At 48.6% G+C, this 26,910-nt stretch overlaps 1 protein-coding gene across 2 annotated transcripts in view; it reads left to right on the top strand.

Moving 5' to 3' along the window:
• Positions 1-26,910, top strand: part of clybl (citrate lyase beta like) — a 160,078-nt gene that overhangs the window by 93,636 nt on the left and 39,532 nt on the right. The window contains exon 1 of one of the 2 annotated variants that reach the window (XM_072476067.1): positions 22,924-23,042. The exons of the other annotated variant lie outside the window; for it this stretch is intronic. Coding sequence (XP_072332168.1) covers positions 23,026-23,042 — 17 coding nt within the window. The 5' untranslated portion in view covers positions 22,924-23,025. Of the gene's footprint in view, positions 1-22,923; positions 23,043-26,910 lie in introns of those variants that run through there. 2 annotated transcript variants of the gene reach the window in all.

Here is a 26,910-nt window from a genome sequence, read left to right as displayed (position 1 = left end):
TGTTTTATTTTAAATTAAATGTCATTCTGCAACTCTCAGGGGAAGCTTAAACATAAACTTTATTTGGCGCTTCCTAATTTATTCTCTGCACCGAAATGTAATATTAATCTGTGCCGGTTGAAGATGAAGGAACCTTGTATTCTGAAAGGTTTCACTCCAAAGAGTTAATAATGGAGCCAACGAGTTTAGATGTAATAACAATAGGGGGGAAAGATATGTTTAAAATGACAGGGAGAATTAAAAAAAAAACCTTTGCATTGATTAAGAGCATAGAATATAATGGAGCCATTTAGTTCTTTTCTGTTGCAAGTTTACAACTTGATGTATGAAGGTGAATTGACCAGCAGCTTCTATAATGGCTCCTGTCAGTTTAACACACAACATTAGCAAAAGAAAAGGCAAGAAATGCAGAGAACAGGAGACCAGGCAGTCTCCTGATTTGAACTGTTTTTGCTCTTTGATGGCATTTTGACTGCAGGCTATCATTTTACATTTTATGTCAGCTGCCTTTGTCAAGCAATCATTATTGATGCTGAACTCAGTTTTAATTCCCACTCCTCTGCTAATCAATTACAGCATTTATCCATTAATCAGGCATTGTGGCAGGCTTTCATAAGCCTAATAATAGCTCTTTAGTTACGACTCAACCAATTGCGAGGTGCGACACAAGGAGTAACGCTTCAGCAGATTTCTAACTTATTTCTATCATATTCCCCCCCCCCCTGACCCACAGATTATCATTGTGTTTGCTGCAAAATGTGATGGATTAAGTGTTTGAAATGAATTTTTTTTTTTTCTCTTTTTTTTTAAGGGGCAATTTAGCGTGTTCAATCCACCTAGCCTGCACATCTTTGGGTTGTGGGGGCGAAACCCACGCAAACACGGGGAGAATGTGCAATCTCCACACGGACAGTGACCCAGAGCCGGGATCGAACCTGGGTCCTCGGCGGCGTGAGGCAGCAGTGCTAACCTACTGCGCCACCATGCTGCTCCGAAATGAATTATTTAAAGTTAATCCGTATTCTGCTAACTTTCCTGCAATGTCATCGAATGATGCAGCACAGAAGGAGGCCATTCGGCCCATCATGCTCGTGCCAGCTCTTTGAAAGAGCTATTCTATTAGTACCACAGCCATGTTCTAGCCCTGCAATGGTCTTCTCCTTCACTTTTGCATTTGGTTCCCTTTCGAAAGTTACTACTGAATCTGCTTCCACCACCCTTTCAGGCAGCGTGATCCAGGTCATACTCACTGAGTTTATTAAAATCCTCTTCTCCCCATTGGTTCATTTGCCAATTATCTTAAATCTGTGTCCTTCGATTCCTGCCTTTCGTGCCAGTGAAAACCGTTTCACTCAAAACCCCTCATAATTTTGAACACCTCTAATTAAATTGTCCCTGAGTCTTCTCTGCTCCGATGAAAATAATCTCAGCGTCTGCAGCCTCTCCACATAAATTGAAGTCTCTTATGGTATCCCTGGTACCATTCTGAAAAATCTTCACTGTATCTTCCCCCCGTGCCCTGACATGCTTCCCAAAGTGTCGTGGTCAGAATTGGTCACGAGGGCGGCACGGTGGCGCAGTGGGTTAGCCCTGCTGCCTCACGGCGCGGAGGGAGAGGTTCGATCCCGGCCCCGGGTCACTGTCCGTGTGGAGTTTGCACATTCTCCCCGTGTCTGCGTGGGTCTCACCCCCTACAACCCAAAGATGTGCAGGATTGGTCAATTGGACAGGCAAATATTGCCCCTTAATTGGGAAAACAAAAGAATTGGATACTCTAAATTTATAAAAAAAAGAATTGGACACAATATTCCAGTTGGGGCCCAATCAGTGATTTCTAAAGCTTTTAGCTTAACTTCTGTTTTAGTGTGCTATTTATAAAGCCATAGATCCCAGAAGAAATTTGAAATTTCTGTTCATCCGCTTTCTCCATTTTGATTTGTAAACACTCGTTCTTTTTGTTAGTTTTTTTTTTAGTATCTCTGAAGCTCTCCTGAGATGCTACCTCTGACTGGCATTCCATAAACAGAAACTGACCTCCAATACTGTGACGCGAGGGACCATTGCATGTTTCAGACAGAAGCCTTTATTCAAAGTGGGGGACTGAATTATATGGAATTTCTATGTCGAGAAACAAGCCAATCGGCCTAACTAGCCTAGGCCAGAGTTTGAGCTCCTCCTATACTGTAACTAGTTGGGGGAGGGTGCATGTGTGGGGGGCCTGAAAGGGGGGCATCCCATAGCGGGGAATGCTTGCTTGGGAGGACAGGGCAAATACCCCAATGCCGACGAGGGTGGGGTTGCGATTCCCTCATGACTGGGTGGTGTGAGGGGCGGGGGAGTCATCCCATAGACATTTAGTGATGGGGAAGGTTGACCTGTGTGAGGGTTGGGGGTGTTGCCCATGTCTGTGGGGGGGGGGGGGATTGTGATGTCCATGGGTGTGGGGGACCTTCAATTTAACTTTGAGATGTCTCGCCCCCACAACCCAGGGATGTGCAGGCTAGGTAGATTGGCCACGCTAAATTGGATTGGATTGGATTGGATTGTTTATTGTCACGTGTACCGAGGTACAGTTAAAAGTATTTTTCTGCGAGCAGCTCAACAGATCATTAAGTACATGGGAAGAAAAGGGAATAAAAGAAAATACATAATAGGGCAACACAACATATACAATGTAACTACATAAGCACTGGCATCGGATGAAGCATACAGGGTGTAGTGTTAATGAGGTCAGTCCATAAGAGGGTCATTTAGGAGTCTGGTGACAATGGGGAAGAAGCTGTTTTTGAGTCTGTTCGTGCGTGTTCTCAGACTTCTGTACCTCCTGCCCGATGGAAGAAGTTGGAAGAGTGAGTAAGCCGGGTGGGAGGGATCTTTGATTATGCTGCCCGCTTTCCCCAGGCAGCATAGATGGAGCCAATGGATGGGAGGCAGGTTTGTGTGATGGACTGGGCGGTGTTCACGACTCTCTGAAGTTTCTAGCGGTCCTGGGCCGAGCAGTTGCCATACCAGGCTGTGATGCAGCCAGATAGGATGCTTTCTATGGTGCATCTGTAAAAGTTGGTAAGGGTTAATGTGGACATGCCGAGTTTCCTTAGTTACCTGAGGAAGTAAAGGCGCTGTTGTGCTTTCTTGGTGGTAGCGTCGACGTGGGTGGACCAGGACAGATTTTTGGAGATGTGCACCCCCAGGAATTTGAAACTGCTAACCATCTCCACCTCGGCCCCGTTGATGCTGACAGGGGTGTGTACAGTACTTTGCTTCCTGAAGCCAATGACCAGCTCTTTAGTTTTGCTGGCATTGAGGGAGAGATTGTTGTCGCTACACCACTCCACTAGTTGCCCCTTAATTACCCCTTAATTGGAAAAAATGAATACTCTAAATTTTTTTTTTTTAATTTAACTTTGAGCACCCTTTAGAAGGTGCTTTTGAGGAGGTGGTCTTGCCGGCAATTTTAGATCCCCACTGTAGAAAAAATGCAAAGTGTGGGATAATTCCGTGAGAATCTCCCCAAGCTCCAAACAAATGATTACGGACCCGATCTAACCGAATTGTAACAGAGTCCCTGTCGGCCCCTTAGCCGGGTGTTTCCCAGCGCTCACAACGTTAGTGTTTTCTGCACGGAGGACAGCTGTACACCATTTGTAAATGGTGCCCCAATCTCGTGACCTGCCCGATGTGACCCCCCCGGACTCCCCAACTCATCTATAAGGGGGGGTCCTCAGCCCCCCCCCCCCCCCCCCCACCCCCTCACAAGGTCCGATCCCTGGCACAGGAAAAATGCCAGCCTGGCACCCTGGCAGTGCCTCACCAGCTGGCAGTACCAACTTGCCACCCAGGTGGCAGTACCAGGCTGGAAGTGCCAAGGTGCCCAGATGGGACCAGCAGTGCCAAGGTGCGGGCAACCACCTGGGGGCCTGCGGTCCCCTGGGAGACCCCCCAAGTGCCGTTTAGCCTGGTCCCCATTTGTGGGACCAATACTGAATGATGGTCGCCCGAGGTCTCTGAGGCAAAGGGGTTACATTCCAGGGCCTTGGTAGATCATTTGTTTGGAGCATATTAGAGTGAGACTAGCTTCCTCACTACAATATGCAGGTTTGCCAAATACTGATCCCGTCCACAATGGGCAGGATTCAGATTGTGACACCACATGAGATCCCGTTAGATCTCATGAGGCGTGACGAGCCGGGTAGATCCCAGAAGAAGGATCTACCGGCAGTGCCACACTCCCGTTCACCCGAAGGGGTGCATGCGCGTCTGGTAGGTCTTGCCACAAATGTGGGTGAATTGCCATCTGAATTGCTCCCAAACACCCGACGGAAATCACCCGCAATTCCTGCCCAAAATGGCACATGGTCATTAATTGGGAGAATTTTGCCACAGCGACTTGAGCACCTAATTCTTCCTGACAATGCAGGGACTCATCAAGACTCTGTAGAAAGCACCTTCCGAACCCACAACCGTTACCACCTAGAAGGGCAAGAGCAGCAGACACATGAGAACACCACCAAAGCCACTCCCCGTCCCTCTTTTTTTTAATATATATTTTAAATTTAGAGTTCCCAATTCATTTTTTCCAATTAAGGGGCAATTTAAAAAAAAATTTTGAATAAATTTAGAGTGCCCAATTTATTTTTTCCAATTAAGGGGCAATTTAGCGCCTTCAATCCACCTAGAACATAGAACATAGAAAAATACAGCACAGAACAGGCCCGTCGGCCCACGATGCTGTGCCGAATCTTTGTCCTAGATTAATCATAGAGTATCATTGAATTTACAGTGCAGAGGGCAGCACGGTGTCGCAGTGGGTTAGTACTGCAGTCTCACGGCGCCGAGGTCCCAGGTTCGATCCCGGCTCTGGGTCACTGCCCGTGTGGAGTTTGCACATTCTCCCCATGTTTGCGCGGGTTTCACCCCCACAACCTAAAGATGTGCAGGGTAGGTGGATTGAACATGCTAAATTGCCCCTTGGAAAAAATAAATTGGCTACTCTAAATTTTAAAAAAAAGAAAATTAAAAAAAAAAAGAATTTGCAGTGCAGAAGGAGGCCATTCGGCCCATTGAGTCTACACCGGCTCTTGGAAAGAGCACCCTACCCAAGGTCAACACCTCCACCCAACACTAAGGGCAATTTTGGACACGAAGGGCAATTTATCATGGCCAATCCACCTAACCTGCACATCTTTGGACTGTGGGAGGAAACCGGAGCACCCGGAGGAAACCCACGCACACACGGGGAGGATGTGCAGACTCCGCACAGACAGTGACCCAAGCCGGAATCGAACCTGGGACTCTGGAGCTGTGAAGCAATTGTGCTATCCACAATGCTACCGTGCTGCCCTTAAGAACAAATTAATCTACATTATATCATTCTACCGTAATCCATGTACCTATCCAATAGCTGCTTGAAGGTCCCTAATGTTTCCGACTCAACTACTTCCACAGGCAGTGCATTCCATGCCCCCACTACTCTTTGGGTAAAGAACCTACCTCTGACATCCCCCCTATATCTTCCACCATTCACCTTAAATTTATGTCCCGTTGTAATGCTTTGTTCCACCTGGGGAAAAAGTCTCTGACTGTCTACTCTATCTATTCCCCTGATCATCTTATAAACATCTATCAAGTCGCTCTTCATCCTTCTCCGTTCCAATGAGAAAAGGCCTAGCACCCTCAACCTTTCCTCGTAAGACCTACTCTCCATTCCAGGCAATATCCTGGTAAATCTCCTTTGCACCTTTTCCAAAGCTTCCACATCCTTCCTAAAATGAGGTGACCAGAACTGTACACAGTACTCCAAATGTGGCCTTACCAAAGTTTTGTACAGCTGCATCATCACCTCACGGCTCTTAAATTCAATCCCTCTGTTAATGAACGCTAGCACACCATAGGCCTTCTTCACAGCTCTATCCACTTGAGTGGCATCTTCCAAAGATGTATGAACATAGACCCCAAGATCTCTCTGCTCCTCCACATTGCCAAGAACTCTACCGTTAACCCTGTATTCCGCATTCATATTTGTCCTTCCAAAATGGACAACCTCACACTTTTCAGGGTTAAACTCCATCTGCCACTTCTCAGCCCAGCTCTGCATCCTATCTATGTCTCTTTGCAGCCGACAACAGCCCTCCTCACTATCCACAACTCCACCAATCTTCGTATCGTCTGCAAATTTACTGACTCACCCTTCAACTCCTTCATCCAAGTCATTAATGAAAATTGCAAACAGCAGAGGACCCAGAACTGATCCCTGCGGTACGCCACTGGTAACTGGGATCCAGGCTGAATATTTGCCTTCCACCACCACTCTCTGACTTCTATCGGTTAGCCAGTTCGTTATCCAACTGGCCAAATTTCCCACTATCCCATGCCTCCTTACTTTCTGCAGAAGCCTACCATGGGGAACCTTATCGAATGCCTTACTAAAATCCATGTACACTACATCCACTGCTTTACCTTCATCCACATGCTTGGTCACCTCCTCAAAGAATTCAATAAGACTTGTAAGGCAAGACCTACCCCTCACAAATCCATGCTGACTATCCCTAATCAAGCAGTGTCTTTCCAGATGCTCAGAAATCCTATCCTTCAGTACTCTTTCCATTACTTTGCCTACCACTGAAGTAAGACTAACTGGCCTGTAATTTCCAGGGTTATCCCTCGTCCCTTTTTTGAACAGGGGCACGACATTCGCCACTCTCCAATCCCCTGGTACCACCCCTGTTGACAGTGAGGACGAAAAGATCATTGCCAACCGCTCTGCAATTTCATCTCTTGCTTCCCATAGAATCCTTGGATATATCCCGTCAGGCCCAGGGGACTTGTCTATCCTCAAGTTTTTCAAAATGCCCAACACATCTTCCTTCCTAACAAGTATTTCCTCGAGCTTACCAGTCTGTTTCACACTGTCCTCTCCAACAATATGGCCCCTCTCATTTGTAAATACAGAACCCTGCACATTTTTGGGTTGTGGGGGCGAAACCTACGCAAACATGGGAAGAATGTGCAAACTCCACACGGACAGTGACCCAGAGCCGGGATCGAATCCGGGACCTGGGCGCCGTGAGGCAGCAATGCTAACCACTGTGCCACTGGGCTGCCCTATTAAGGGGCAATTTAGCGTGGCCAATCCACCTACCCTGCACATCTTTGGGTTGTGGGGGCGAAACCCCCGCAGACACGGGGGGGAATGTGCAAACTCCACACGGACAGTGGCCCGGAGCGGCCTGGGGGCCTGTGATCCCCTAGGAGACCCCCCAAGTGCCGTTCAGCCTGGTCCCCATTTGTGGGACCAAATTAGGGTTCGGACCTGTGTACCGTGAGGCAGCAGTTCTAACCACTGTGCTGCCCAGCCACTCACCATCCTGACTTGGAAATATATCGCCGTTCCTTCACTGTCGCTGGGTCAAAATCTGAGAATCCCCTTCCAAGCAGCACTGTGGGTGTATCTACACCACATGGACTGCAGGGGTTAAAAAAGGCAGCTCACCACCACCTTCTCAAGGGACCATTAGGGATGGGCAATAAATGCTGATCTAGTCAGTGAAGCCCACAACCCATAAACAGATAACAAAAACTCCAGTGCAGTAATGAGAGAGCGCAATGCCGTCTCTCAAATGGAAAGTTCCCGTCAGCTCCCTTAGGTGGATGCACAAGATCCCAATGCATTCTTTTGAAAACAGATGGGGAGTTTTTACTGGTGTCCCGTTCAATATTTATCCTCCCTCCCACACTAGTAAAGATTATGTGGTGATGTTCGCATTGCTGTTTGTGGGAGCTTGCTGTGCGCAAATTGGCTGCTGCGTCTCCGACACCACGATGTAGAGTATGTTTCAGAAAAAGCGCTTCATTGGCAGTAAAGCGTTTAGAGACATCCCAAGGTCCAAGGTTATGGTAAAGTTACAAATCATGTTGTTATGCTGTATTCCACTCGCAGACCAGGCCAGGAAGCATTCAGTTGGACTAACTCAATCTTTAGGGTTCGTAACACCTGGGTCAAATCAAATTAACGGACTCTACCATGCTGGCTGGTTTGCATGTCTTACAATACCTTCCCCCTATTGTCCAGTGTTATACACTTCAGTCAAATAGGTCAGAAAGTCACAGGTTTGAGTAATTTAAAATATAAAAGCAGAACTTTGTTCTTTCTTTCCCCGGATAAGGGAAGGGAAAATTCAACCGCAGTTTCCTTTCTGGGTTGGCTGGGCAAAGGATTTCTTCCGATCCTTGTGTATCAGCAACATTATGAGCATGACATGAACATGCACTAAAATAATCTTAGAAATATCTGTGCGATTTCATTAAAAGTGGTGAATGAACCTTCTTGCCAAATCTGGGGCGGCACAGTGGTTAGCCCTGCTGCCTCACGGCGCCCAGGACCCGGGTTCGATCCCGGCCCCGGGTCACTGTCCGTGTGGAGTTTGCACATTCTCCCCATGTCTGCGTCGTCCCACCCCCACAATCCAAAGATGTGCAGGACAGGTGAATTGGCCACGCTAAATTTCCCCTTAATTGGAATTTTAAAAAAAAATGTTTGCAAAAGCTGGCCTACATTGGACTCAGTCTAGCAATGTCTCGAATGCAAATTCGCATTCCGATTTTCAGATCCCTCCATGAACTTGCCACCTCCCTAGTTCTGAAATCTCCTACAGTCCTACAATCAAATATAAAAACTGGCAAGTCACGCTACAGTTGTATAGAACCTTGGTAAGGCCACACTTGGAATATTGCGCACAATCCTGGTCACCACACTACCAGAAGGATGTAGAGGCTCTGGAGAGGGTGCAGAGGAGGTTTACCAGGAGGTTGCCTGGTCTGGAGGGTGTTAGCTATGTGGAGAGGCTGAATAGACTCGGACTGTTTTCATTAGAAAGACGGAGGTTGAGGGGTGACCTGATAGAGGTCTACAAGATTATGAGGGGCATGGATTGAGTGGATGGGCAGGCACTCTTTCCCAGTGTGGAGGGGTCAGTCACCAGGGGGCAGAGGTTTAAGGTCCGTGGGGCAAAGTTTAGAGGAGATATGTGAGATAGGTTTTTTAGACAGAGTGTGGTGAGTGCCTGGAACGCATTGCCAGGGGAGGTTGTGGAAACAGATACATTAACGGCGTTCAAAAGGCATCGCGACAAACACATGGATAGGACGGGTATAGAGGGATACGGCACAAGGAGGTGCTGAGGTTGGTATCATGATGGGTAGGAAGCCGGCGGCGGCTAGAGTGCTGAGGGGGTTTATGGACCAGGTGGGAGGGGTGGACCCTTGGAGATTTGCAAGGCCGGGGGCTAGGGAATTTTCATTCTTCTCACATGTCCATAAGGCTTATTCCCGAATCGACTTTTTCATTTCGAGTAGGACGTTGATAGCGAGAGTAGAGGATACCGAGTATTCGGCAATAGCCATTTCGGACCACGCCCCGCATTGGGTGGACTTGGAGATGGGGGAAGAGAGGGACCAGCGCCCGTTGTGGAGCTTGGAGGTGGGGCTGTTGGCGGACGAGGAGGTGAGCGAGCGGGTCCGAGGAAGTATAGTGAGGCACCTGGAGACCAACGATAATGGGGAGGTCCGAGTGGGGATGGTATGGGAGGCACTGAAGGCGGTGGTGAGGGGAGAGTTGATCTCCATTAGGGCCCACAAGGAGTGGGGGGGGAGGGAGAGGCTGGTGGGGGAGATGGTGAGGGTAGACAGGAGGTAGGCGGAGGAGCCCGAGGAAGGATTGTTGAGGAAGAGGCACAGCCTCCAGGCCGAATTCGACCTGGTGACCACCAGGAAGGCGGAGGTGCAGTGGAGGAAGGCCCAGGGGGCGATTTACGAGTATGGGGAAAAGGCAAGCCGGATGCTGGCGCATCAGCTTCGGAAGCGGGACGCAGCTAGGGAGATCGGGGGAGTTAACGACATGGGAGGGAGTGTGGTGCGGAGTGGAGCTGGCATCAATGGGGTCTTCAGGGACTTCTACGAGGAATTGTACCAATCCGAGCCCCCACGGGAGGAGGGAGGGATGGGCCGCTTCCTGGACCAATTGAGGTTTCCAAAGGTGGAAGAGGGACTGGTGGCAGGATTGGGGGCCCCGATTGGGCTGGAGGAGCTGATCAAAGGGATAGGAAGCATGCAGGCGATGAAGGCACTGGGGCCGGACGGTTTCCCGGTCGAATTCTATGAAAAATATATGGACCTGTTGGGCCCGCTGTTAGGACCTTCAATGAGGCAAGGGAGGTGGGGGTGGCTTTGCCCCCGCGATGTCCCGGGCACTGATCTCCTTGATCCTGAAGCGGGACAAGGATCCCCTGCAGTGTGGGTCTTACAGACTGATTTCCTTGCTAAATGTAGATGCCAAGGTGCTGGCGAAGGTCTTAGCCACAAGGATTGAGGATTGTCTGCCGCAGATCATCCATGAAGACCAGACGGGGTTTGTGAAGGGGAGGTAGTTGAACGCGAATGTGCGGAGGCTTTTGAACGTTATCATGATGCCCACAAGTGTGGGGGAGGCGGAGATAGTGGTGGCGATGGACGCTGAGAAAGCCTTCGATAGGGTAGAGTGGGGGTACCTGTGGGAGGTGCTGAAGAGGTTCAGGTTTGGGGAGGGGTTTGTCAGGTGGGTTAGGCTGTTGTATGAGGTCCCGATGGCGAGTGCGGCCACAAACAGGAGGAGGTCCGAGTACTTTTGGTTGCACCGAGGGACGAGACAGGGGTGTCCCTTATCCCCCCTGCTCTTCGCACTGGCGATTGAAATCCTGGCTATGGCACTGAGGGAGTCAAGGAACTGGAGGGGGTTGGTGCGGGGTGGGGAGGAGCATAGGGTGTCACTTTATGCGGACGACCTGCTGCTGTATGTGGCGGACCCGGTGGGGGGAATGCCGGAGGTAATGAGGATTCTTAGGGAATTCGGGGACTTTTCGGGGTACAAGCTCAACATGGGGAAGAGCGAGCTGTTCGTAGTTCAGCTCGGGGACCAGGAGAGGGGATTGGCTAGCTCTCACTAAAAAAGGTGGAGAGGAGCTTCAGGTATCTGGGAGTCCAGGTGGCCAGGAGCTGGGGGGCCCTGCATAGGCTTAATTTTTAAAGGCTGGTGGAGCAAATGGAGAATGAGTTCAAGAGGTGGGACGCGTTGCCGCTGTCCTTGGCGGGTAGGGTGCAGTCAATCAAAATGACGGTGCTCCCAAGGTTTTTGTTCCTGTTCCAGTGCCTTCCCGTGTTTATCCCGAAGGCTTTTCTCAGGCGGGTTAACAGGAGTATAATGGGGTTTGTGTGGGCACGAGGGACTCCGAGGGTGAGAAGGGTGTTCCTGGAGCGGAGTAGAGATAGGGGGGGACTGGCGCTGCCCAACCTCTGTGGGTACTACTGGGCCGCCAATGCGACGATGGTGCGTAAGTGGGTGATGGAGGGGGAGGGGGCTGCATGGAAGAGGCTGGAGACGGCATCTTGTGTGGGTACGAGTCTGGGGGCGCTGGCAACGCTCCCTCCAAGGAGGTATACCACGAGCCCGGTCATGGTGGCTGCCCTCAAAATCTGGGGTCGGTGGAGGCGGCACAGGGGGGAAGTGGGGGCCTCGGCGGGGACCCCATTACGGGGGAACCACCAGTTCGCCCCAGGAAGAACTGGTGGAGGGTTTGCGGGGTGTCACAGGGCAGGGATACGAAAGTTGGGGGACCTGTTTGTGGACGGGAAGTTCGCAAGCCTGGGTGAGCTGGAGGAGAAGTACGGGCTCCCCCCCGGGGAACACCTTCAGGTACTTACAGGTAAGGGCGTTTGCCAAATGGCAGGTGGTGGAATTCCCGCGGCTACGGCCACACACAGTACAGGACAGGGTGCTCTCGGGGGGGGGGGGGGGGAGTGGGCACACATGACCGGGACAAGGATGAGCCGGTTTTTTGGGGGTGAGGACAGGTGTGTTAGGTGCTCAGGGAGCCCAGCAAACCACACCCATATGTTCTGGGTATGCCCAGCGCTGGAGGAATTTTGGAAGGGCGTAGCGAGGACGGTGTCGAGGGTGGTAGGATCCAGGGTCAAGCCGGGCTGGGGGCTCGCAATATTTGGGGTGGCAGAGGAGCCGGGAGTGCAGGAGGCGAAAGAGACCGGAATTCTGGCCTTTGCGTCCCTGGTAGCCCGGCGGAGGATTCTCCTTCAGTGGAAGGATGCGAGGCCTCCAAGCGTGGAATCCTGGATCAGCGATATGGCGGGGTTTATTAAGTTGGAGAGGGTGAAATGCGCCTTGAGAGGGCCGGTACAAGGGTTCTTTAGGCAGTGGCAACCATTCTTAGACTTCCTGGCAGAACGATAGACATTGGTCAATGGCAGCAGCAACCCAGGGGGGGAGGGTTTACTTTATTTTTTGTTTTTGTTATTTACACTGGGGGGTCTGAGGGGGTGTATATACCTGTTGTATTAAGTCGGGGTGTTAATGTTAAATTATTATTTATGTACAGGGGGGAGGGGGGTATGGAGGGTTGTTTTTGGACTGTGTTTTGTACTTAACCCTGTTGTGTTTCTTTTTCATTTTGTTATTGATATTTTATGAAAACCTTTAATAAAAATAATTTTTAAAAAGAAGAGGTTGGTATCATGACCGGTACAGGCTTGGCGGGCCGAAGGGCCTGTTCCTGTGCTGTATTGTTCTTTGTTCTTTGTTTGTAATGAAATGAAAATCGCTTATTGTCACAAGTAGGCTTCAATGAAGTTACTGTGAAAAGCCCCTAGTCACCAGATTCCGGCGCCTGTTCGGGGAGGCTGTTACGGGAAAAAGAAACCCAACAGGGTTAAGTACAAAACACAGTCCAAATCAAAGTGAATTCCAGAGAGCTGTGGCATACTGGTTTGGTTTAAAAGGAGAGGTAGGGCGGCACGGTGGTGCAGTGGTTAGCACTGAAACTTAACCTGAGTTCCGAGAAAGAGTGATCAAACCAAGCCTTCTGGGAACATGAGCCGGGACTAGGAGAGGTCCAGCGTGGTAAGTAATTGCTATCTTTTTGGTTTCTTCGAGGGCAGGAATAGCAGGTGACTTTCTCCAAGCTACGCAAATATATTTTGGACTGTCTTGTTGTGGGATTTCCCTGCCCCCACTGGGATGTTTCCCCTCATTGGAATGCCCCCCCCCCCCTGCAATGATGGGATTTGTTATGACCTGAAACATAGCATCTGAAAGAATGATGGAAGGACATTCAATGGTAACTTTTAAAAGGGAATTAGACAAATACTTGAAAAGGAAAAATGTTAAGGACTGCAGGGAAAGAACAGGGAAGTGAGAATAATTTTTTTTAAATTCTGAGTACCCAATTAATTTTTTCCAATTAAGGGGCAATTTAGCGTGGCCAATCCACCTACCCTGCACATGAAATGAAATGAAATGAAAAATGAAATGAAATGAAAATCGCTTATTGTCACAAGTAGGCTTCAAATGAAGTTACTGTGAAAAGCCCCTAGTCGCCACATTCCGGCGCCTGTTCGGGGAGGCTGTTACGGGAATTGAACCATGCTGCTGGCCTGCCTTGGTCTGCTTCCAAAGCCAGCGATTTAGCCCTGTGCTAAACAGCCCCATCTTTGGGTTGTGGGGCCGAGACCCACGCAAACACGGCGAGAATGTGCAAACTCCACACGGACAGTGACCCAGGGCCGGGATCGAACACAGGGCCCCGGCACCGTGAGGCAGCAGTGCAAACCACTGCACCACCCTGCAATCCCGGAAGTGAGACTAATTTTGATTGCTCTTTCAAACAGCCAGGGAGAAGCACAATGGGGTCTGAGATTCTGTGATTCTAATTTTTTGGGGTTCTCTTCTGTTTGCAGGCTAGTACGGTAACTGGCCAGTTCCCCGTCCGTCCTGCTGCCCTGTATTCAACCCCAGGCTCCTGACCTTCAAAATTAAAATTATCGTCTGTGTTTAAACCCTTTGATTGACAGGCCCCTCCCAATCTCTACACCCCCTTCAAATTCTGATTTTTGTGCATTATGCTTTCCCTTTGGATGCTGAGGTGTCAAGCTCTGGAATTTTCTCGCCAAGAGTCACTGCTTCCCGCCGCCCTCCTTTAAGACTCTCCTTCAAACCTACCCTAGCTTTTAGTCACCTCTCCCCTAATACCGCCTCACTTGACTCATGGTCTGTTGTTTTGAATTACACCTCTGTGAAACACTTTGCAACATTTTTCTGTATTCATTGGGACTGTTTTAAACATAAGTTGTTCATTTGTTCTTGGTTAATTGGAGGAGACATTAAACTGAGGCCCTGTCTGCCCTCTTGTGTTGGTGTGAAAGACCCATGGCATTCCGAGAAAGAGCATGGGAGTTAGCCGCGAGGTTCCGGGCAAAATGTATCCCTTAACCAACATCAGAAACCGATTATATGGTCATTATCATGTTGCTGTTTGTAGGGGCTGGCTATGCGCAAATTCCCTGTAACATTTGCTATTTCACAGCAGTGACTATATTTCAGAAATAGGCATCAGCTGTAAAGAATTTTGGGACATTCTGCAGCCCTGAAAGGTGCTGCAGAAATGCAAGTTTGGTCTTTCTTTCATTCAGTATTTGAACTAACGAGGTGTAAATATGAAGGAAACTTTGAAGTGTAACAGACGCTTCCCCCTTTGAATGTGGACAAGATTTTCAAGTATAGAGATGTCTTTTGTGCAGCTTTTGGTTGGTAAAATTGCACAGGCGCCAGATTCTGACCATCAGGGCCGAGATTCTCCGTTGTGAGTCCGCCCTGCTATGGCTGCTAGCGAGGGCGGAGAATTTGGAGCGCCGATCACTGGCGGGAGGATTCTTCACTGCCTCCGCTTGTCAATGGGATTTCCCACTGAAGCCACCCCACCCCGCCGGGAAACCCGCGTGGCAGTGGTGCGCTGCCATGGGTACCGAAGTGTCCTGCCACCAGCGAAAAGCCAGAGAATCCTGCCCTAGATCTTTCTAAACAGCAGATTGAAAATGCCTTGACGGGGGCAGCACGGTGGCACAGTGGGTTAGCCCTGCAGCCTCATGGCGCCGAGTCCCAGGTTCGATCCCAGCTCTGGGTCACTGTCCGTGTGGAGTTTGCACATTCTCCCCGTGTTTGCGTGGGTTTTGCCCCCACAACCCAAAGATGTGCAGGGTAGGTGGATTGGCCACGCTAAATTGCCCCTTAATTGGAAAAAATGAATTGGGTACACTAAATTTATTTTAAAAAAGAAAATGCCTTGACGATATTGCAGTTATCCCATCTTTATCTCACAGTATTGTGTTGTGCGTTGGTGGGATCTTTTTATACCTTCATCTTGTCATTAGCATCACCCAGTATTTCTCACAGCTCATTTTAGAAGCCGTTGTGATCTATGTACAGTACAAGATTCCCTTGGTTCATTTCTGTTGTTATGACAAACTTGCTGTCATGGCCAAGATCTTTTATTCCCATTCCTGCTTGTCTTCCGATTCCGTGCATCATCCGAAACGCAAAGTATGCAAATGTCACGTGCTTAATAATGCGTCTACTGCAAAACTTTGTCGAATGTTCACTTTCTCCCCTCCTTCCCCTTCAGCATTAGAAAAGGTTGAATGTTGTGCTCAAACCTAAAATTAAAACAGGGAAAGGCTAAGACTGACTTTATTGAACTGCTTGAAGTGTAGTGTGGGAATGAAACTGGTCCAACAACTAACCGAAACACACAAATTGATGGAAATGCAGGAGTAATTGTGGAATAAACTATATTGGGGAAATCCTCAAGACTGAAATCATTTTGGCAGCACGGTGGCGCAGTGGGTTAGCACTGCTGCCTCACGGCGCCGAGGTCCCAGGTTCGATCCCGGCTCTGGGTCACTGTCTGTGTGGAGTTTGCACATTCTCCCCGTGTCTGTGTGGGTTTCCCCCCACAACCCAAAGATGTGCAGGGTAGGTGTATAGGCGCGCTAAATTGCCCCTTAAATGGAAAAAATGAATTGGGTACTCTAAATTTATTTTTAAAAAAGACTGGAATCATTTGATTGAAAGGAACAGGTAATTTGATGTTAATGAAGTTGTGCACAGTGTCTGGATGCTATCTGATTGTCATCACCATCTTCTATGTGGTCAGACTGTGTCTGACACCTTCCACAAAACACATTTTCAGTCCCATAGATGGCATTAGACCTGCAGCATTTCTTGAACTCCCTTTTTAAATTAAAATTTAGAGTACCCAATACATTTTTTCTAATTAAGGGGCAATTTAGCGTGTCAATCCACCTAGCCTGCACATCTTTGGGTTGTGGGGGCGAAACCCACACAGACACGGGGAGAATGTGCAAACTCCACACGGACAGTGACCCGGGGCCGGGATCAAACCTGGGACCTCGGTGCCGCGAGGCAGCAGTGCTAACCACTGCACCACCGTGCTGCCCCTTGAACTCCTTTATTTATTTATTTATTTTTAAAATAAATTTAGAGTATCCAATTTATTTTTTCCAATTAAGGGCAATTTAGCGTGGCCAATCCACCTACCCTGCACATCTTTGGGGTGTTGGGGCGGAACCCACGCAGACACAGGGAGAATGTGCAAACTCCACACGGACAGTGACCCAGAGCTGGGATCGAACCTGGGACCTCGGCGCCGTGAGGCAGCAGTGCTAACCACTGCACCACCGTGCCGCCCTGAACTCCTTTATGACGATCTCTGGATCCATGTGGCCTGTGCATTCGCTATCCACTGGCTTCCTCCTGAGCCCAACTCAATCACAACAACAACTTGCATTTATAAATCACCATTTAACGCATTGAAACATGCGCAAGAGCGCTAACAGGCACAACCTGACATGGAGCCATATAAAGAGATAGCAGGTGATCAGAAGCTTTGTCAAGAGGTAGATTTTAAGGAACATCGCAGACGAGGTGAGATTTAGGAAGACCATTCCAAAGCTTAGCTTTGAGGACATGGCCAGCAATGAGAGAACATTGAAATCCGGGGTGCTCATGAGGCCAGAATTGGAAGAGCAGTGAAATCTTGGAGAGTGGTAGGGCTGGAGAAGATTACAGAGATAAGGAGGTGCAAGACCATGGATGGATTTATAAACAAGGGTGAGAATTTTAAATATTAAGGCATTGCAAAACCAGGAGGCAATTGATGTACGTGGGCAGAGGGATACTGGGACCGGGTTGAATGTGGTCATTCTGACTAACATCCTTGTTGTGAAATCTCACCCAACACACACAATTGGCGAACATGAAAAAGACCAGCTGGTCCATCAAGCTCTCGCCACACCTCATGATGGACGTGACATTGTGTCCCGAGTCTCTCTAACTCACTCCCTTTCCTGTGGTGCAGCACTGGCAGGTCTGTATTGTAGCATTTAGTAGAGGAATGCATGAACATTGGCCCTCCCTGACAGGCGAACGTGTGTTCAATCATAAATCCTGATGCAACTCGGACACAATTCATTGTTTTGTGCATGTGTTGGGAATGTTAAACTTTTCTTACTATCTTTGGATTTAAAGAGAGAGCGAGAGAGAGAACTGCAACCTGTTTAGCACTTACCATAGTCTCGGGACATTTCAGAGTGCTTTGTGGTCATTGAAGTCACTGTTGTTGTTTCTTTTTTCTCGATACATTTAGGATACCCAATTCATTTTTTACAATTAAGGGGCAATTTAGCGTGGCCAATCCACATGTCCTGCACATCTTTCGGGTTGTGGGGTGAAACCCATGCAGACACGGGGTGAATGTGCAAACTCCACATGGACAGTGACCCGGAGCCGGGATCGAACCTGGGACCTCAGCGCCGTGAGGCAGCAGTGCTAACCACTGCGCCACCGTGCTGCTCTAAAGTCACTGTTGTAATGTAGGAAACCAATTGGCATAGAGCAAGCTAATGAGCAGAGAGCCTGCTTTAATGAGGGATAAATAATGAGGGATCGTCATTAGAAGAGACGATTGACTGAAATGGTACCAGGGACGAGGGGCTCTCGCAACAATTAAGAGTAGGCTGGAGAAGTGTAGTGAGGACAGGGGATGAAGGATTTGGAAACTAAGCAAGATTAGGACTGTTGCCTGTGTGGAGCATAACCTTCAGCTAGCACTGTCTACGGATCTACTTCAGTGCAATGGTCTCTGTATTACTGCTGGGACTCCTCATAGCGAGACACTCGGTTCACCTGGGAAAGGGATAAGATGCATCATCACAGGGCAGAGGAGCTGCGAGACGAGTGAACCTCGGTGTGGTTCACACTGACGCCTGAAAAGAGGTCAGGAGTCAGATCAGCTGGCTACTCAGAGTGACATTGGAAGAGGAGATAGAGTAGGCGTATCCACCCTTTTCGCTTGGAGGGGGGGGTGCACATTTCAAATTTTATTTTCACACAGGGGAACAAATTTCAGACAGATAAAGTTTGGCCCAACATTAAACATGAATTTTAAAAAGTAATACTGAGGTATGGGATAAACAACTTACTGAGCACACTACTGCCCCCCTCCCTCACACACACTCTCTTCCCCCTCACACTGTAACTCTTCCCTTCCACACACTCTTTCTCTGCCCATCACACACTCTCTCCACCAGATTCTCTCTACCTAGCCCCCATGCTCTCTTATCTCCCGACCACACTCTCTCTCACCTCCCCTTCAAACTCCCTCCCCCTCACTCTCTCTCCTCCTCACTCACTCTCCCCCTCACTCTCCCTCCCTCTCCCCCTTACACTATCTCTCACTCTCTCTCCCTCACTCTTCTCCCCTCACACTCCGCCCCTCAGTCTCTCTCTCCTCATGCTCTCTCTCCTCCTCACTTTCTCTTCCCCTCCCCCTCTTTCCCCATCCTTTTCTCTTCCCCTCACTCTCTCACTCTCTCTCTTCCCCCCTCACACTCCCTCTCTCCCACCTACACTCTCTCTCCATCTCTCCCTTCACTCTCTATTTTCACTCTCTGCTCCACACTCCCTCACAGCCTCCACTCATGCCAGTGGGCTCTGCCCCAGCACCTTGCCCGGCTTCTCCTGGGTCCTACTGCCCTCCCGTCCCTTGTTCTCCAAGCCCTAGAACTTATCTTAAAAATCTACCTTCCCATTGTTTGCTGCTCGTCCAAACAGAGGCTGGTTTCTCGCTGCATTTGCTTTGGACTGGCTCGCTAGTGATCTTTTTTTTAAATTTAGAGTCTGTAGCACAATCAGTCACTCACGAGGCGAGAAGAGATGAAGTCGATCAATGGCTTTATTACACAGACTTGTTCCACAGCAGCTCGGTTACAGAATGCGGCTGCTGGGAGAACCCGGTTCTTATACTCCGCCTTACTGGGTGGAGCCAGCAGGCGGCAGATCCAATCAGGACCCAGTGTCTGTCCACCAATAGCCTCTCGGCATCACTGGGTACCATACTACCCCTAATACATACCACCACATTCACCCCTTGTTAAAAAAGAACCCGGCGGGGTGGTGGGTCGCATGGTGGTAGGGATTTACAAGGTTGGTACTGGGATTCCATTAACACAGTGGCTGTGCATCGATATCAACGGTTAACTATTTACAATGCCGCTTTTACTGGGCTACTGAATTATTTACAGATCTTGCTTTGTCACGCAGATTCAATGAGTCGAGTGGGTGCCCTGGTCGTCCTTGCCGATCGTCTCAGCTCCGGTGGAGGTGCAGGCGCTGGCTCAGGCTCTGTCATCTCTGGGAGCGTCGCAATGTTTGTTCCTGTTTCAGGAGCAGCTGTGGGGTGCGCCGGCAGGAGGGAGGGGGTGATTGGTGTTGGGGGGGATGTGGGTGACAGGTCCCGCAGAGAGACCGTGTCCTGTCGGCCGTCGGGATAAGCCACGTAGGCATATTGAGGGTTCGCATGGAGGAGATTAACCCAACGGGTCCGATTTGTGCGCCCGCACATGCTTTCGGAGCAAGATGGGTCCTGGGGCTGCCAGTCAGGTCGGAAGTGACATTCCGGAGGAGGACTTCCTAGGGAAGACAAGGAGGCGCTCGTGAGGTGTTTGATTAGTTGTGGTACACAGCAGCGACCAGATGGAGTGGAGGGCATCCGGGAGGACTTCCTGCCAACGGGAAACTGGGAGACTTCTGGACCGTAGGGCCAGTAGGACGGTCGGGGGTGTAAGCACGGGCATTCTGCGAGGCCACATCGAGGGAGGCCGCAAGGGCCCGTGCCTCCGTGAGCCCCAGTGAGTTTCTCTCCAACAGTCGCTGGCGAATTTGGGATGAGGTCATACCTGCTACGAAAGTATCTCTGATTAGGAGTTCCGTATGTTCGTTAGCCGTCACCGGTGGGCAGTTGCAGCTCCTTCCCAATATTAGCAGCGCACTGTAGAACTCGTCCAGCGATTCTCCGGGGATTTGCCGTCTCATCGCGAGTTGGTGGCGTGCGTAGACCTGGTTTACAGGCCGAATGTAGATCCCTCTCAGCATGGTGAGCATCGTCGGGAAATCCTCCACGTCTTCAATGAGTGTGTAGATCTCCGGACTCACCCTGGAATGCAGGACCTGCATTTTCTGGTCTTCTGTAGGTCTGCCGGGCCGTTCGGAGGTATCCCTCAAAGCACGCTAGCCAGTGTTTAAACGTGGCCGCTGAGTTTGCTGCATGGGGGCTGATTCGCAGACACTCCGAGGCGATCCGGAGCTCCATAGTCCTTTAAAGTGTGCGTAATAAATTGTAGCACAATCAATCACTCACGAGGCGAGAAGAGATGAAGTCAATCGATGGCTTTATTACGCAGACTTGTTCCCCAGCAGCTCGGTTACAGAATGCGATTGCTGGGAGAACCCGGGTTCTTGTACTCCGCCTTACTGGGTGGAGCCAGCAGGCGGCAGATCCAATCAGGACCCAGTGTCTGTCCACCAATAGCCTCTCGGCATCACTGGGTACCGTACTACCCCTAATACAGACCACCACAGAGTCCCCATTTATTTATTTCCAATTAAGGGGCAATTTAGTGTGGCGAATCCACCTAGCCTGCGCATCTTTAAGTTGTGGGGGTGAGACCCACGCAGACACGGGGAGAATGTAAAGTAAAATTTGGTGAGATGGTGTAAGTCGCAATGTCAATACAAGGCTTTCCTAATGCCAGTCCAGCTGCGGTAACTAACCAAACATGTGCCATGAATTGTCCGCAAACTCATAGACTGTATGGATCATCTAAAGATGTGTTGTAATGGAAGCAAAATACTGCGGATGCTGGAAACCTGAAATAACAACAGAAAATGCTGGGTCAGGCAACATCGGTGCAGAGAGAAACAGAGTTAATGGCTCCCCAGATCTTCCCATCCCACCTGGGAAAATGCCCGCAGAGTTAGGGCCAGAAAATCCCACCCGACATTTCAGGTTGATGAAGGAGCATTTGGACATTTAATGCCTCTCTGCTCTTTTTATTTATTTTTACTTTTCCAATTAAGGGACACTTTAGCGCGGCCAATTCACCCACCCTGCATATCTTTGGGTTGTAGGTTTGAGACCCACACAGACACGGAGAGAATGTGTAAACTCCACACGTTCAGTGATCCGGGGCTGGGATCGAACCTAGGTCCTCAGCGCTGTGAGGCAGCACTGCTAACCGCTGCGCCACCGTGCCACTGTCCCCTGCTCTTTTTAGAATAAACATTAATTAGAGAACCTGTTAAAGAAAACAAGTGATTGGAAACACTGAAAAAGTAAAATATGTTTGTGGCTTCAGTGCTTCTTCCTTCGTGCTGAAGTTGCCTCGACGAAGGCAGCTTGTATCATCCATCAGGTGCCAGCTAAGTCTCAATGGGCAGCACTCTCCTCACTGAGTCAGAAGGTTGCGGTTTCAAATCCTGCTCCAGGACAAAAATCAAGGCTGTCACTCCCAGTGCTGCGTTTTCAGAGCTGCCCACATTCAGATGAGACATTAAAATCCAGACCTTGTCTGCTCTCTCAAGTGGGTGTAAAAGGTCCCAGGACACTACTACTCCAAGAAGAGTGCGGGACTTCTCCCTGGTGTCCTGGTGAGTGTTGCTCCCTCAATCATTATTGCAAAAAGCAGATTATCTGGTCTTTATCAGATTGCTGTTTATGGGAGCTTGCTGTGCACAAATTGGTTGCCACTTTTCCTACATTACGACAGTGGCTACATTTGGAAAATGCCTCTTCAGCTGTGAAGTGCTTTGGGATGGCCTGTGTTCATGAAAGGCGCCATCGAAATGCAAGCCTATTTCATTGAGAACTTGCTATGTGGTTAAACCATTCTACATTGGGTTTCTGGAGTAAGACAGGAAAGAGCAGGAAGAGTTTCTGTGAGCTATTTGAAGTTTGCTTCATGCAGCCGTATCCACACTGCATTGAGTCTGTACTGTGGTAACAAATTTGACTTTTTTTTTAAATCTAAAGGAGTTTGAAGGGCATCATTCCCCATTAAGTTATACCACAATAAAAGGAGTGTTTCTTCTGGGTCTTTTTTAAACGATTTTTCTACAAGTCACTTAGCTGTCCACACTATTGTTTGAGCTGCTTTCCATCTCCCTTTCCACAGCAACGGCTTGTGTCATTCCCTCATGATCAGCACTATTGTTGCCTTTGTTTCTTCCCGTACCTCAGAAGTCCATTTTTTCTTTTATCTCTCTCCCATTCATGCATGAGGGAACAGTTGTGCTGTGTTGTGGGGATGTTCTGCTGGATTCCTCACAGTGGGGGTCTTCTTTATTCTCTTCAAAGTAGGACAATAGGGACCACAGCCACTGAATGTCTGCTCCAGAACGCACACTATAATATGCCAGGTTATTCTCTATCTCAAAGTCAATAAAGTGCTAAATTAACAGCTCCTGCCTAGTTTACCATCTGTAATGATTTCTCGCATTTGGCTATGTTTCACGTTCAGATGACCGTTTTGTCTTCTGCTGCTTGTGTTTGGTTTATGGATCGCTCATCCCGTACAGGAAGTTGCATTTAGCATAACTAACACTTAACTATTTGGACTCGTCCAGAAAATCCTTACTAATGAGGTCATAAGGAATAAACAGACACAAGTGGCACTTGGATACCTCTTGAGATCGGTTATTGAAACCACTTACCACTGGTTTATCCCATTTAATGAAGACGGGGACATTGAATCAAGTCTTGTGTTGAGGAGAATACTTTGATTAGTTCCTGCCCCATGTTTTTGTGCTCCAGGTAATTTCAGTAAATTTTTCATCTGTCCTTTTATGTTGAATGCCTTACTTTGCTGATCCATTACCTCTAGTGACTTGCTGTTTCATGCTGTGTACTAACCTTTAACACAGTGGTTTGCACTCTTAGGCTAGGGATTCAAGTGATCCATTGCACACAACCCGAGATAATAAACAAAATGTCTTAAAATAGATCAATGTAAAGAACAAGCATGAAATTGAAATTTTTTTAAAATTTAGAGTACCCGATTCTTTTTTTTTCTAATTAAGGGGCAAATTAGCACGCGGCTCCCTCCCTCCCCACCACCCTCCCTCCTTTCCCCTCTTTCCCCCCCCCCCTTCCTTTCCCTTCTGTTGGTACAGAGGCGAGGGTGTCGGGTCTCTCCAGCATAATGTTTAGCGCTTGTACCGTTTGTTTTTTGTACAACTGTGTTGTGGACTGTTTTAATAATCAGAGTATCCTACCCCCCTCCCGTACATTGGTACTGAGGGGAGGGTACCCTGTTTTTTCCAACACAAAATTAGTGTTTGTACTGTTTGGCCTTTTGTATATATATTTTTTTACTGTTTTAATAAAAAGATATGGCCAATTCACCGAACCTGCACATCTATTAGGGTTGTGGGGGTGAGACTCACGCAGACACGGGGAGAATGTGCAAATTCCACATGGACAGTGACCCAGAGCCGGGATCGAACCCGGGTCCTCGGCGCCGTGAGGCAGCAGTGCTAACCACTGCGCCGTCGTGCCGCCCAACATGAAATTGAATCATAAAAATTATTTTGTGACCGTTTCAAGTTTTCAGAGTTTGCAATCTACATGTTTTTTTAAAATATAAATTTAGAGTACCCAATTAATTTTTTTCCAATTAAGAAGCAATTTAGCGTGGCCAATCCACCTAGCCTGCACATCTTTGGGTTGTGGGGGTGAAACCCACGCAAACGCGGGAAGAATGTGCAAACTCCACACGGACAGTGACCCAGAGCCGGGATCGAACCTGGGACCTCGGCGCCATGAGGCAGCAGGGCCAACCCACTTCGCCACCGTGGTGCCCCGCAATCTACATGTTTTAGGACGTATTTTCTGCAGCGTAATGTTTTACAATCACCTCTGTCAACCTCTGACCCAAATTGTGCAATTGTAAGTGTTTCAGTTGTTTCAAATCCCCAACAGAAGTGTAATTACAGTATTAACTTGTCATCTTTAATACTCAAGTCACATGTAGCCACATTATACATTTCTTAATGAAAATTAATGGGTCACTTAAGCTCTCTGAGTACTTGACAGATAACAGATCATTTTACTTGGAAATTGTTAATCGTGCATTTCTGAGAATGTTCTGACATTAATTTTGGAAAGCAGGATAGTGCTTTAATTGGTTATTTCTGTTCGCCCCAAACTTTTCTTTCACCCTTCTATGCACGCAATGACAGCTCAGGTTAAACGGGTAGCACGGTAGCACAGTGGTTAGCACAATTGCTTCACAGCTCCTGGTTCCCAGGTTCGATTCCCAGCTTGGGTCACTGTCTGTGTGGGGTGTGAACGTTCTCCCCGTGTCTGCGTGGGTTTCCTCCGCGTGCTCCGGTTTCCTCCCACAGTCCAAAGATGTGCAGGTTAGGTGGATTGGCCATGATAAATTGCCCTTAGTGTCCAAAATTGCCCTTGGTGTCCAAAATTGCCCTTAGTGTTGGGTGGGGTTGCTGGGTTATGGGGATAGGGTGGAGGTGTAGGCTTGGGTAGGGTGCTCTTTCCAAGAGCCGGTGCAGACTCGATGGGCCGAATGGCCTCCTTCTGCACTGTAAATTCTATGAAACCTGGGGCCCTGTCTGCCCTCACAGTTGGACATAACACATACCATGGTACAATATCCAAGAAAAGCACGGTGCTCTCTTTGGTGTGCTGGCAGGTATGTATCCCTGAACCAACATCACTGTGAACAAATTTAAACATTCGAGCACAAGAAGCAGGAGTAGGAGTTTTTTTATTGTTTCATGGGATATATGTGACGTTGGTTAGGCCAGCATTTATTCCCATGCCTAATTGCCCTTGAGGAGGTAGTGGTGAGCTGCCTTCTTGAATCACTGCAGTCCATATGGTGTAGGTACACCCACAGCGCTGTTAGGGTTTCAGGATTTTGACCCAGCGATAGTGAAGGATCGGCCGATATATTTCCAAGTCAGGATGGTGAGTGACTTGGAGGGGAACTTGCAGGTGGTGGGGTTCCTCATGTATCTGCTGCCGTTGTCCTTCTAGGTGGTGGAGCTCACAGTCTTGGAAGTTGCTGTCGAAGGGGCACTGATGGGTTGCTGCAGGACATCTTGCAGATGGTGCACACGGCTGCCACTTAGCGAAGGAATGGACCGTTCCACCTTTTTTGAGCTTGCTACGCCATTCAGTAGCATCATAGCTGATCTTTGGCCTCAGTTCTACTTCAAACATGATCCCTTTATTCCTTAGTTGTTTTAATATCTAAAATATAACAATCTTTGTCTTGAATGTGCTCGACATTGGAGCAGTCACAGCTCTCAGGGTAGAGGATTCCAAAGGTTCACAACTTTAAAAGTGGAGGAATTTCTCCTCATATGAATCCTAAATGGCTGACCGCTTATTCTGGGACTGTGAATATGTTCTAGACTCCCTAGCCAGGGAAAACCTTCTTCCAGCACCTACCCCATCAGGCCCCTTAACAGGTTTCATTTGCTTTATGTATGATTGGTGGATTCTCCATTCAACGCCACTCCAATTAAGAATTCCAATTGGGTAGACAATGGAGTGTCGATGGAAAATGGGTTTAACGCTGCTGCAATGCTCTGATCCCCCACCTGCGGCCTCCGTGTGTTACCCGCACCCCGCTGGTGGGAGGATACACATCAAGCATCATTAAAATAAATCACCACCCCCCCTGCCATTATTCTCTGACCCCCCATTCTGTGAAATCCACCACACTGGCTTTATTGCAAGTTTGTGCAAGTTTATCGAAGCGCGACCCTGACACGGTGTACCCCGAAGTGGGTCAGAGCATAACGGAGGTACCCCCCAAAGTCCATCGGATGCCCCCTTCCCCACCACAATGCTAATTATGCTCCCGCCCCCACTGACAGGTAGGAGCATCCTCTCCCCACCACGGGAGTAACGGATCACTCCCCCAAAACACACATGCATGACGGTGACCCCCCCCCCCCACTAAACCTCCCACCAAACCCCCTGAAAGCTAAAGAGCAGTCTAGGCAGTTGAGCGGAAAATCATTGCATTTTCACTTACCCTTCCCTAACATTTGCTGACTCAGACATAGGTGTTTAAAGCAGCAGCTGTTGCAAGTAGCCCTAGGCTTCCTGGAAAGCGAAGAGTTGCAAATCTCTTGCCAGTCTTTGAAATACAAATCTTTCATTCAACTTCACACAGCAATACATTTAATTACCCAGTGATTGACAGTTTTATTGGTCAAGACATTGCTGTTTAGGAGGTTTGTTTATTTATCTTTCCCTTCACCCTTGAATACATCTCAATGACCCTGCTTTGATGCTAACCACAATGCCTATAAACACTCTTGCTATGATTGACAGCTCTTCAAAAGGAGCTAAGTGCTTTCTACTGAGAAAAAGCTTTCAAGCAGGAGGTATCTGATGGGGGTCGCTGTTGGGGATCTGATGGAGGTCCTGATGGGGTCTCTGTTGGGAGTTCAAATGGGGGGGGTTCTGATGGGCGGTCTGATGGAGGTTATTATCGCATTGCTGTTTGTGAGAGCTTGTTATGTGCAAATTAGCTGCTGCGATTTCTACATTATAAGAACTCAAATGTACTTCATCAGCTGTAAAGCTTTTTGAGTCGTCAAGTGCTCATAAAAAGCACAATATGAATTCCAGTCTTTCTTTC

The sequence above is a fragment of the Scyliorhinus torazame genome, chromosome 15 (genome assembly GCF_047496885.1).
Source record: "Scyliorhinus torazame isolate Kashiwa2021f chromosome 15, sScyTor2.1, whole genome shotgun sequence".
Taxonomy (NCBI): Eukaryota; Metazoa; Chordata; class Chondrichthyes; order Carcharhiniformes; family Scyliorhinidae; genus Scyliorhinus; species Scyliorhinus torazame.
This window is presented reverse-complemented; position numbering and strand designations above follow the sequence as displayed.